Raw genomic sequence first — 13495 nt, 5'->3', positions numbered from 1 at the left:
TTGTGTAGTACGGATAATTACTAGAACATTAGTAGCAAATAAAATATTCTCATTTTTATTTTCAGTTATATAGTGTTTTTTTTTTTTATAACATTGCATCATTTTCTAACATTTGCAGTTTACACACTACTCAGCAAGGCTGGATTTACCATAAGGCACTGTAGGCACGTCAGAGCCGGATTAAGGCTAAATGGGGCCCTAAGCAAAGTAACTGATTTGGGCCCCCCCATCATGTCGTAATAGAATCAGAAGATGCAGCTGCACAGCAATATGTCGCACACACCGGGCAGCCGAGCTACTGGTTGCTATGGGCAACAGCACGCTTTCCTCTGTGGGTGCACAATGCAGGGAATAGCAGCGGCAAAATGCAGAGTGAGAGATGAATGGCTGGGACATTTGCACTCAGGGGCTGGGGCACCCCTGTGAAGAGGGCGCCAGATATCACAGCAGCAGCACTTTCCCCCTGCATCTCCAGCCTGGCAATAGCAGAAAGCTCTGGACACCGCCAAACCGGAAGCCGTTCCCCAGACAGAATTACATAACCACTCCCACCACCGAACAACCAATTTCCTCCCAAACTAGACAGCCACCATGCAGCCTCCATCCCAGTGAATACGATAGTCCAGCAGAGAAGGCAGCCGCAGTGGGGGAGAATGACAGCACCAGATGAATCACATTCATCTATTGCGATCCAAGCAATAGAGGTCCCGTCATCCGGAGCCCATCTGTCTCCTCTAGAGTGCTGCCGCTCTGTTACTACTACTATTACTACTTCCTACTTCATGTCTGATCTGAGAATCAGGAAGTTCAGAGCGAGCGGCTGCACTGTAGAAGAGACAGCTGAGTTTCAGATGACGGGATCTCTATTGCTTGGATCATGGATAGGTGAGTGAGCGTTTGCCATCTGCTGCTATCATTCTTGCTGCAGCTGTGGTTCTCTGTGGGAAGGGAGGGTGGAGTGGGCAGCGGCAGAGCGCACAGTAGCAGGAGGGGGACCTAGGAGGAGAGCCTGGCTCTGAAGACAATCAGCAGCGCACGGCATCATTTGACAAGACAAGACAAATAACATTTATATCGCGCTTTTCTCCTGGTGGACTCAAAGCGCCAGAGCTGCAGCCACTAGGACATGCCCTATAGGCAGTAGCAGTGTTAGAGAGACTTGCCTACGGTCTCCTACTGAATAGGTGCTGGCTTACTGAACAGGCAGAGCTGAGATTCGAACCCTGGTCTCCTGTGTCAGCGGCAGAGCCCTTAAAGGGACTCCAAGCAGTGCCTGTGGATATGCCTTTAAGCATACCCACTACTAATTCATTACATCCTCACACCTACCAGCATGATGTTTGTAATTATATCCCCCTGGGTTCCTTATATTTCATTGCATTGTGCTGAATCGAGCTGCCACCTTTGGAGAAAAGTCATCCTGTGGCCGTGATTTCGATCGTGAAAATATCAAAAACTAAAAGGCATAGAGCAGCCGTTTATATATCATTGGAAAGAGGAGAAAAAGAGCTTTAAAATGATATGCATCTTTCCATAGTTACTGCACTGCTCAGAGTCCCTTTAACCATTATACCATCCAGCCACCACTGGCCGCGATTTCAATCGCGAAAATATCGAAAACTAAAAGGCATAGAGCAGCCGTTTAGATATCATTGGAAAGAGGAGAAAGAGAGCTTTAAAATGATATGCATCTTTCCATAGTTACTGCACTGCTCAGAGTCTCTTTAACCATTATACCATCCAGCCACCGCTGACAGGATGGCAAGGGCTGGTTTATGTGCTAATGGGGCCCCTTTGACTCTGAATGGGGCCCCAAGCGACTGCTTTTGTTGCCTGGTCGGTAATCCGGCCCTGAGGCACGTGCCTACAGGCGCCTGATGATGAAAAAGGCGGCTTACTCCCCTCCCCAAGTGCCTCTCTCCTGCCTTAACTATGCAGAGTCTCAAGTGGAGTGTAAATGAGAGGTTACTCACCTGGGTTTTAGCATTCCGCTGACCAGGTCTCACTTTAGTTGGGGGCACTGATAGCAACCTAATACTTTGGGAGTACCTCTAGCCACTTAATACTTTGGATAGCTCTGGCTACATAATACTAAGTGGCACCTGTAGCTACCTATGAGGGGCAGGGGAAGTAATGGAGAAGTGACAGCTGGGCCAGGCAGCACATTTGGGGTGTGGTTTGGCTGGTGTTTGTAGGTTTATGAAGGGGAAAGTCTAGGGTGCCAGGACATCTGTGCCTATATGCTCTTGTGATGTAAATCCAGGCCTGCTACTCAGCATTCTAAATGATTTTAACGGGCAGGCTAGTGGACTTTTGAACTGTCCTGCGCCCAAGAAAAAACAATACAGTGACTGGCAGTTGAGATAATAAGCTTCAGAAGACAGAGCTCTCTGCGACTCTGAAAGTCGTGAAGCTCAATAGCTCTTTTGCATAGATAACAACTGGAGTTTCTTAACTCCTTCTGTACTGGAAACAATATTAGACTTATGTCTCTGCTCCTAATGCTTTATTTCTTAGCTGTACTACACATACAAATCATTATATCATCATTTTTTTTTCGCTTCAGTGTCTCTTTAATTGTGTTGAGTAGTGTAGTGACGCAAACGCAGAAAATAGACTTTAAGCTGGTAGCACACTCTTGATATCATCACTGAAAAACAATTGAAGGTTGTTGGTATGAGACCTGACTGGCCCCAGTTTAAATGGCAATGTGGAAGTTCACACCTGACTGCAACCTCTAAGTGTTCATTTAACCTCTGACCTCGGTATCACGGAGACCGCTCACGGTGTGAGATGCCGGCCAGCTCCACAGCCCAGAATCCTTTCGGGCGAAAAGGACTTTTAATCTGTTATTGATCTGTCTTATTTAATGCATTATGGAATATCCATTTAGGTTGTTAAGATAAATGACACGTGTTATCCAGAAATATGCAAATGTATGGAGACATTCACCCTAAAGATGGTTGATATAATGTATGCTTAGCATGACATAAAAATAAACATAATGTAAAGCAGTGGCAACTTAGACTCCAATCACTGCATACTTTGAGGTGCAGTCACCATTTTTCCATATTATTTATATTCTTCTTTAACATCCTGTTAGGCTTCCCTTTAGGCCAATATGTATTTAGTTACACTTGAATGTAATATATAATATCTTCTTTTTTTTTTTGTTAGTGTTAACAGACAGGCCGCCCCCGATAATCTTACAAGGACCAGCCAATCAGACACTGGCTGTTGATGGTACGGCACTACTGAAATGCAAGGCTACGGGGGAGCCCATGCCAGTTATCAGCTGGCTAAAGGAGGGCTTTAGTTTCATGGGAAGAGATGCAAGATTATCGATTTTGGATCAAGGGTCCTTACAGATTAAATCCTTAAAGGTAAGTAAAAGTTATTTATTGGAAATGTTATTATTGTCCGACTGTCAACCTCTTGAACTCCCTCCACCCCCCCCCTCCCCACCCCCCACCAGTGACTTATTATTATGATAACAAGATTGGGATGGTTCTTCTATTGATCTGCGATGAGATCTTCTACTGCATACATTGGCGGGCAGTGAGTTTACATCTCACAATTCTGATCCCCCAAAACCTAGACTTAGGCAGAACTGATGTCTTCAATAGTATGCGTGTTCAAATTTGGGTCCTCATGGTTTCGGAACCTGGACACCCACCACATTCAGCATGGAACAGCAGGACGGGGAGAGTTTTATGAAACTCTAATACTTCATATCCCATCCTGCTGTTCAAGGGTGAAATGGTGCTGAACGTGGGCATTCGTTCGGGTTTCAAACCATGAGGCCTTGAATTTGAAACCAAATAGAAAAAAGCTGTCCACTAGCTCTCACTGCTAGAAATATTCAGCACCAGGGAGTCAACCAGTCCACATCCGGATCCACTCAAAGGTGTTAAGGATATATAGCAATAAGTAAAGGACAACTGGGTCTCCACCTGGATTTTAGCAAGTATAGCTATATTTATTGTACCATAGTTACAAAAACACACAATGTTTTGGCCAAACAACACTTGAAAAAGGCCTGTTGGCCAAAATGTTTTGTGTTTTTGCAACTATGGTATAATAAATATAGCTATAATTGCTAAAATCCAAGTTGAGACCCAGTTGTCTCGCATTTGAACATCAACACTAGTCTTCAATGTGAACATTTCACTGCATCTTCCATTACCTTTTATATAACCCATAAGCTCGTCTAAATACACTGCCTATGAGATGTTCTCATTTATTCATCTTATTATACTTATTGTTATTATTGTTGGTATTGTTAATATTATTTGACGTTATTTAAGTAGACATTAGTATTCTTTTGAAGGACTTAAAGCAGATTTTATGAAAAGGGTTAAGGAAAACAGTCAATGATGACTACATTCCCATGCACCCCAGACACGCACTGTGCAGCTGTCTTGTTCATACAGTGCTTATAATGGAAAGTACTTTAAAGTTTATGTCTGTCACTGTCTGTCAGTGGCCATAAATTAATTATTAACTTCCTCTGAGCAAAATGGAATTTATTAAAAAAATGAATGTCAGCACTCCCTGAGTAAACAATTTAGCCTCCCACTACATGCTGAAGGCAAGCGCTGACCACAAAGGTTAATGCATTTTTATTGTACTGCTGGATTAAATAGTGCGCTTGAGTAGGCAGGATCCCCAGGAGTTGGTGGCGGAGCAGCCAGTCGAGGGAAGGAGATCAGTGATCCTCAGCCGTCTCCGGGAAGGTACGTGGCTCCTGTCCACGCTATTTTCCTGAGCTGGCTGAGAGGAAGGACAGCATTGCTCTGTTATTCGGGGGGCTGGAACGCTCGTCTCTAAGCTCCCGGTGCAGCCGGTGAGTCATTCTCAGAAATGGTGTGTATATTTAGCTTTATATGAAGGTGAATCACATGTCCTCTAAAGTTCTCAACATCTCAAAATCATGTATTTATTGGGGAACATTACTGAATATATAACTTAATAACAGAATTTCTTATTTTTTTACAATATTCATTTAGGAACCATTTAGTCAGTGTTTGCCCCTTGTATCTTTCCTCACCCTTATTTACATTCATAAAGAGTACCTGTAGCGAAAAAAGTGCCCCTAGGGGATAACTAATTACCCTTGTTGGGGAAGACTCTGGATACTAATGAGGCTTCCCTTGACCTCCTTAGCACCCCTGAACTCCCCAGAAAGTCCGGCGACAAGCTGTTGTTGGCAAAGGGTGGAGGAACAGTGGTCATCGGCTCCAGAACCATAACAATCGTGAGACGGGCCTCGTGCAAGCACACTAGTGGGTTATTACTGGAACTATGGAGCAAATAGCCGAGCCTGATCGGGTCTGCTCTACTAAACAGGCACGGACTGATCAGGCCCAGCTATTTCTGCCGGAGTAAGCCGCTAGTGCTAGGGATGCTCATTTGGATTTTGCGGAATTGAAATTTCCAAATTTCTGGTAGGAAATCTAAATTTCCGATTGGAACACGAAATTCGGAAATCGGATTTCTGCAGAAATACTGTATTACTGCAAATCGGTAATTTTGGCCCAATCACAGAACTCAAAATCAATGGACCTATGAGAGAATGCAGAAACAACTCGAAAGTATTTGGCCAATCAGAGAATGCAAAAAATGTAAAAAAAAAACCACTACTCGGAAATCAGAAACCGATCGGAAATTGGATTTCTGTAGAAATACTGCATTACCACAACTCGGTAATTTTAACCCAATCGCAGAACTCGGAAGCATTAGACCAATCAGAGAGTGCAGAGTCAACTCAGAAGTATTTGGCCAATCAGATAATGCAAAAATTACCAAAAAAAAAAAAACACTACTCGGAAACCGATCGGAAATCCGTGAAATAGGTCATCAGCATTGGCAGAAATCGGAATTTCTGCAGAATCGGAAATTGACATTTCCGACCATCCCTAGCTAGTGCACCTGCCCAAGCCACATCACAGGCTTGTTATGGTTCAGGATGGTTCGGGAGTCTCTGCGCTGGCTAAGGTGGATGGGGAAAGCCACATTAGGATCCAAAAGCTTCCCCCTCCTGAGATATCTATTTTTTTTTTAAACTTCTAAAAAGTCACAGATCCTTTTTAAATTTTAATGTAGGTGGTGAGATTTTCACTGCTGCATAGGTGCCCCCCTGCTTACTAATTGTGTAAATTTAATTTAGCTTTGTTATTTGAAAGAGGCCTTTTGGTCTCTTTTATACCTTCCAGGTGGTCCTGGGTCACCACAAGCTGTCTGGGTATTTCTTAGTACTGGTCCAAGTCCTATCCCATAGAGCCATATCAATCCATGCCTTGCACTGATGAAGACCACATGTCTGGCTCTGAAACAGCTGCATGCATGTTAGATTGATGTGGCTCTGTAAGCTAGAAGTTCACTGTTTTAAGAAGGCAAAATTACATTTATTTGTAAATTATTACTGACTTCTTCCTGCCCCTTTTGTGTTCATCATAAAAGGCAGGAATAAGCAAAAATAAACATGTGTGTGATTGCTTTAGGTAAAAATGTTCAGGTGAATCCTAATGTCAGTGGCCTTTTCTTCAGCAATATACCAACCTAGACAGTAGTCATTTCATCTCCTAGTACCTGTTGTGAGCTACATTGAGAAATATTGTGCCTGTCTTCCTACCTCCCATTTCCATAAAATAGAATGGGTTGCTGCGTACACTGATTTTGGGTAAACGTCACCTGAACAGGTCATGGAAAATCACGTCGAACAACATATATCCTTAATGTCTACATAACTATAGATTTAAAAATTTTGTAACGCTTGATTAACAGCAAAATGATTAATCAAACTTTAATTTATAATTAAAATAAAAAAGTCCATGCTGAAAAGGAACAGGATTGGTTTGCTGACCTATCAATGTTTTTTTTTTCTGTAGGCTATTGATGCCGGCACATACACCTGTGTGGCCACCAGTTCTAGTGGTGAAACAACATGGAGTGCAGTGTTAGAAGTAACAGGTAAGTACCATATACAAATTACAGCTCTGAGGATGATAACTTGTTCACTGATCGCTCACCTCACCGGCTACCAATAAAATGGAGAATTCTGTTTAAAGAGAACCAGAGACGAAGCACCCTCATGTATTTTACCATATATATCAATGGGAACATGACGGTAAACACCTACTCTGCTCTTTGTTTCATTCTTCTCTGCTAAATCTGCCTGTAATCAGCTCTGATAAAAATTCCTGACTGAGCATTCAGTCTAGCTTTGCCCCTGAATGATTATAGCTGAGTCAGTCTTCTGTGATGTCTTTTCAAGCCAAGCCCGTCCCCTCCTGGCTCTGCTTTCCTGCTCTGAGGATACATAGCAGGAAAGCAGAGCCACAAGGGGGCAGACTTGGGTTTGAAAAGACATCACAGAAGACTGACAAAGCTATAATCATTCGGGGCAAAGCTGGACTGAATGCTCAGTCGGGGATCCTTATCAGAGCTGATAACAGGCAGATTTAGCAGAGAAGAATGAAACAAAGAGCAGAGTAGGTGTTTACTGTCATGTTCCCATTGATATATATGGTAAAATGCGTGAGGGTGCTTCGTCTCTGGTTCTCTTTAAGATTGGCTTATTGACCTTCAAATCCATGCACAATCTGGGCCCTGGATACCCGAAGGACTTGTTGCAAACCTAGATCAAAAGGATCTAATAAGTTGGTCACCCCCAGAGTCCTTCTGTCATGCTGCCCCTACACTTTGGAACTCCCTGCCACACCCAATCAGGACATCTTCATCCCTGGAAGCATTTAAGTCCAAACTAAAAAAGCCACCTACTTTATTCGGGCATTCATGAACACCTGAATATTTCCTCGATAACACAGTCCAGCCTGCAACCCTGTATTAATCTGAGGCATATTTATGCGCTTTGAGTCCTATAGGAGAAAAACGCTTTACAAATGTTATTGTAAATATCTGAATGTTAACTCTTGTCCTTGTTTCTCACACTAGAATCTGGCGGTGCCGCTGTCAGCAAGAACTATGATATCAATGATCTGCCAGGGTCACCCTCCAAGCCTCAGGTTACTGATGTCAGCAAGAACAGCGTGACGTTGTCATGGCAGCCGGGCACACCAGGGTCTCTTCCTGTGTCATCATATGTCATAGAAGCATTCAGGTGAGTCCGATCACTGAGTGGTGATATTTTCTTTTGTTAGGAAACATCCAAGGTGTGCAAAGCTATAGAAATTTGAATGTATTAACTATATAGACACACTGTGTATTGAACCTTTGTGTTTACTGCACTCACAGTGGCGTAACTACAAACCATAGGGTCCCCCCAAGCAAAACTTTGATAGGGACCCCAGTGTTCACACCCTTTCCCTTGTGTACTCCTGGTGACCCTCACAGCCTGGAGGCCCATCTCACAAGGGTTACAAAACTGTAGTGGACATCTTAATACTCACACCCATAACAAGTGTAGCCACAAAAACGCCTGATCCGAAGGATGGAACCCTTTATCGGAGGGAGTGAAGTAGTAGTTGGGGTCGCTAATAGCTCAGGGCCCCTCCTGCTACACAAACTCATACGCACTAGTACTTTCCGCATTTGCAGATGTCACCAGATCGAGTGTCTGGATATTGCAATGACTACTCTCACTCAAAACAGCCTGAAGAAGTGCAAGCTAATTTGGGCACTACTGTATAGTCCAGGCTTTCTCAACTAGGGTTCCTTGAGTAATCTGCTGAGGTTCCTTGGCATTTTTCCCATTGTGGGGGAAGTATAATAGAGCAAATTATAATAGGGGGTACTGTAAAAAGAAGCACTAAATTGTGGGTTAGTTTATCAATCAGCATTCAGCACATTAAAAAAAGGAACTAGAATAAGGAGACACTGTAATAAGGGGTAGTGAAATAAAAAGCTACATCTACTTTTGAAGACTATGCCTCTTGCAAAATAAATGCAGGGGTTCCTTGAGATCCAAAAATTATTTACAGGGGTTCGTTGAGATCCAAGAATTACTTGCAGGGTTCCTCTGGGGTCAAAAGGTTGAGAAAGGCTGTTATAGTCAAAGAAGGTTTTGCAATAAAAATTCATGCTAGCCGCTACCTGTATAATTTGGGCGTGCAACTTCAGTCACCATATGCTACCGCCCTAATTCTTCAGACATGTCCTGCTGAAAAGAGCTATTAGCGGACACCCTTTTCAACAGGACGCCGGGAGTTAAGTTTAGGGGTGGAAGGAGGTTAGATGGATACTGGGATTAAAGAGAACCCGAGGTGGGTTTTACAAATCCTAATTGCATACAGAGGCTGGGTCTGCATACAATGCCCAGCCTCTGTTGCTATGTTATATCCCCCCCAGGCCCCCCCAGCGCTCTGCTGTGCCCATCAAAGTAAACCAGCGTGCTAGCGACACACAGCGTGTCGCCAGCAGGCTTTTTACATGTGCACTGTCACTCTTGCCACTCCTCCGCCTTCCCTATTTCGCCGCTCCCCGCGTGCGTCCCTTCCCTCCAATCAGCAGGGAGGGAAGGGACACAGGTGGGGAGAGGCGATATGGAGGAGGCAGGGGAGCGGCAAGAGCGACAGTGTACATGTAAACCGCCTGCTGGCGTCACGCTGTGTGTCGCTAGCACGCTGGTTTACTTTGATGGGCACAGCAGAGCACAGGGGGGAGTGGCTGGAGGGATAAAATATAGCAACAGAAGCTGGGCATTATATGCATACCCAGCCTCTGTATGCAATTAGGATTTGTAAAACTCACCTCGGGTTCTCTTCAAGGTTAGTTGCCCACCAGGAGGAGAGGTTTAAAGTTAGGCACCAGGGGGTTAGGGTTAGGCACCAGGGGACATTAAGGTTATGCACCATCCAGTGGGGGGGTGTAGATTAGGCACTACTGGGGGGGGGGTGGAATTCTGTGTGAGAGTAGGGAAAAGTTAGGGCATAGTAAAATATTTACAAATATTACCAATATTTTACCACATAAATGAAGTAGTGGAATTGGAATATCTGTAAAAATCGCAATATTCTACTACCAAAATGGTAACTTTAAAGATACATTTTTATCTGCAAATTCTGCGCCCCAAATTAAACTTGCAGCACTTCCAAATGTACGCACTGTCACTGCTTGAAGAGCATTCCCTTCTTTGCACAGGAGTGTGCCTTTAAGCAGTAAGAGTAGTCATGGCAGTACAGAGTGACTTTCCTGTCAGTTGAAGCACTTCCCCTGATCAGGTAGCTACTGCAGTAATCCATCTTCTTCTTGTTATGGTAATTGTTCTTTAATATTTCTGTAACCGCGGAGCGTCTCAGTGACATTCTGACAGATGCTTCATTATAGGATACATATACTGTTAACTTAGGAGAACGATCCACGCACTGCTGCCTGCCCGTAATAGACATTAGCATGAATCAACAGTAGACCCGGAGTTCTTAATTACTCTTCTCATCAGACTGCACATTAATACACTTTAGATTTGGGTGTGCAGTCTTACATTTTTTTTGCTATTCTTTGGCAGTTATCTATTCTGACAATTAATTTTTTTTGAAGAAAATCCATTTCCATAATAATGGAGTGGAGTGCAGTGTTTAATATCTATTGATAGAATAGGGCCACCATCAGAATCCCTAAAAAAATGGAGACCCCCATAGAAGATATACTTCAGCAGTGACATAACTAAATTCATTGGCTGTTCCTGTGCCCCCCTATGTGGTCAGTGTATATAACAAGTGTGGTTATCATGATCTTTACACCCATAACAAGCATAGCTACAAAAACACCTGGACGGCAATGTGTTAATGGACTAACGAATATAGAGACGAAAACTCGTGCTTTCCTGTTGGCTCATTCACAAAATCTACTTTCATCAGTAACATGCATTTCTGTTTCAAAACCACAACAGATATTCCTAACCTACACCGGCGTGATTAAAGTAGAACTAAACTCTACAACATTAACCACAGCATGATAACTTTTATGGGAACTTTTTTTTCTTAAATACAATTTATGAAAATCCTAAACAAAATTGCAGTTTTATTGGTTTCTCTTTTGCACAAGGCACTGAAAGGGTTAAGCTTCAGTGTTTACTATATGGAAAGCTTCCTGGGCAAAGCCTGCAGTCTATTCACGGTTGCTGATAAGAACTTACTAGACACATTGATCTTCCTAAACAATTTATAGAACACAGAGAAGTAAACTTCTTCATCAACTATATGTGGAATATAGACTTTTCATTGTGGGCTGTGCAAGAGCTCAGATTCGCTTTAACAAATGTTTGGCATGTTTATGGTCGCGCAGACAGTGCAAGCACCTTCAACGGGCCGCATGTACAACATATCGGGGACACACTATCTGCTCCGGTTGTTCCGTAGTGTGGACCGACCCTTACAAGCATTTAAAGAGACACTGAAGCGAAAAAAAATGATGAGATTATGATTTGTATGTGTAGTACAGCTAAGAAAAAAAACATTAAGATCAGATACATCAGTCTAATTGTTTCCAGTGCAGGAAGAGTTGAGAAACTCCAGTTGTTATCTCTATGCAAAAAAGCTATTAAGCTCTCCGACTAACTTAGTCGTGGAGAGGGCTGTTATCTGACTTTTATTATCTCAACTGTAATTGAACTGTTTACTTTTCCTCTGCTAGAGGAGAGTTCATTACTTCACAGACTGCTCTGAAAGACTCATTTTGAATGCTGAGTGTTGTTTAATCTGCACATATTATAGAGTGATGCAATGTTAGAAAAAACACTATATACCTGAAAATAAAAATATGAGAATATTTTCTTTGCTGCTAATCTTCTATTAATTATTCATAGTACACAACCAATTCACTATATCATATATTTTTTTTCGCTTCAGTGTCTCTTTAAGCATGTAATTTTCTACATAGCACACCAGACATTGCTAAGGGACCCTGAAACACAGGCGCTGAAATACTATCTGCATCATGGTTTTACCTGGGCAGCAAGGTCACTGTGCAAACTGCTCATGGGAAAACAATACGTATACATAACAGGAACTTCAGATTAATGTCAATGACTTTTGTGGGCTTTATGGCTCATTATTTAATTGGATTACTCCGCTTTCATTAGCTGAGATTAACCTCATGTTACCTTTCCCCCCCTTAATCCCCCCTGGTTTACTGAAACCCTCTGATAGCGCTGATGTGATGTTCTTGTTTCATATCTAAACATTACATATCACTAACCTCAAATTTCCACATTACTTTATCCTTTATTGATCCTTTAGGTTAACCTACCCGATATATCACTAAACTAAATATATCTAATACTGTTACCTATCTTTGAAGGATATCCGAGGTGAGCAATTCATTCTATCTTTACTTACCTTTGGGCTTCTTCCAGGCCCTAGAAGTCACTTGTGTCCTTTCGTAGCTCTGGTCTTCTCCGGGTTCCCGCTGGCAGCCTGTAAGGATCACCTGCCCATGATTGGTTGGGGTCTTCTGCGCCTGTGCAGTACACTCACAATGACAAGCCCATGCATGTGCTGAAGACGCCGACCCATTTGTGGTCAGTAATCATTAGAGGCTGCCAGCATGATCCCGGAGAAGACAAGAGCTGGAGCGAGGGACACAAATAACTTCTAGGGGCTGAAAGAAGCCCCAGATCGTCGGATATCCTTTAACATTTACACCTATATGAAATACACTGTAACCAAAATCTACACATTGACTCTACTCGAGCCCTGATTCTGAGGCTCATTCCCGTAGCTATCGATATGAGGAATTCTTTAAATGCATTGGTGCTGTATTAAGTCCACTTGTCCGTTTAATATTGAATCCGGACATCTAATCTTGCTAGGGACCTCCAGTATGTATAACAACTCATGCAGTGATAAATGTGTGGTTATTTTCCGTTTTTGCAGGTCAAAAGCATACATAAAAGCAAAGGGTCACCCTCTGCCCTCTTGACACCTTTTTTTTTCACAAATGTTGCACGATTCCACCAATCAAATTCTCTCCTTTCTCCTTCTCCTCTCCCATAATGCAATGGAAACATGACAGGCAAGAATTATAACTATTGATTGTTTTGATGTTGAATGACTTATCTTTCAATATAGACTTCTTGTAAATGGAAACATGATGGGCAAAGTATACATTTTATTGGCAGTAAGTGCAGTTCATAAGTGCACAAGGCTTGGACTTTCTGTTTTATTTTTTTTTCCAATAAGCCTACTAGTACAATTAGCACGCAGATGGAGCAAAACAGAATTTAAAGGTCAGGGAAAAGCTTCTTATTCTGTGACTGTGCAATTATTAGATAAAGGTGAAATCAGCTATAGCGTGGCCCTTTGGTCTCATGGCCGTGTCACACTAATGCCCTCTAGAATCCAGCAGTGGTATTGGAGGAATGGGGGTGGTGGGGAGAGTTGTACACTACTGGGCAGTTATACAACGTTCTGTTTTCCAGACTAATACTGTTAACACTCAACACGGCTGGTTCTAGACTTTTTACTGCCTGAGGCAAACTTGTGAGGATGCGCCCCTCCCCCCCGAATTGATATGATCACACAGCACCTGACAATTT

The 13495-nt window shown here is 42.8% G+C and overlaps 1 protein-coding gene across 20 annotated transcripts in view; it reads left to right on the top strand.

The window, feature by feature from the left end:
- ROBO2 (roundabout guidance receptor 2) overlaps positions 1-13495 on the top strand; it is a 1374514-nt gene that overhangs the window by 1204596 nt on the left and 156423 nt on the right. For all 20 annotated transcript variants that reach the window (XM_068270504.1, XM_068270514.1, XM_068270503.1 and 17 more), the window contains 3 exons: positions 3178-3383; positions 6891-6972; positions 7957-8122. In XM_068270504.1, the coding sequence (XP_068126605.1) occupies positions 3178-3383; positions 6891-6972; positions 7957-8122 (454 nt within the window). The remainder of the gene's footprint in view (positions 1-3177; positions 3384-6890; positions 6973-7956; positions 8123-13495) is intronic.

This window comes from Hyperolius riggenbachi, chromosome 2 (assembly GCF_040937935.1).
Source record: "Hyperolius riggenbachi isolate aHypRig1 chromosome 2, aHypRig1.pri, whole genome shotgun sequence".
In the NCBI taxonomy this organism is placed as follows: domain Eukaryota; kingdom Metazoa; phylum Chordata; class Amphibia; order Anura; family Hyperoliidae; genus Hyperolius; species Hyperolius riggenbachi.
The sequence above is the reverse complement of the archived record's forward strand: the minus strand, read 5'-3'. Positions and strand labels throughout refer to the sequence as shown.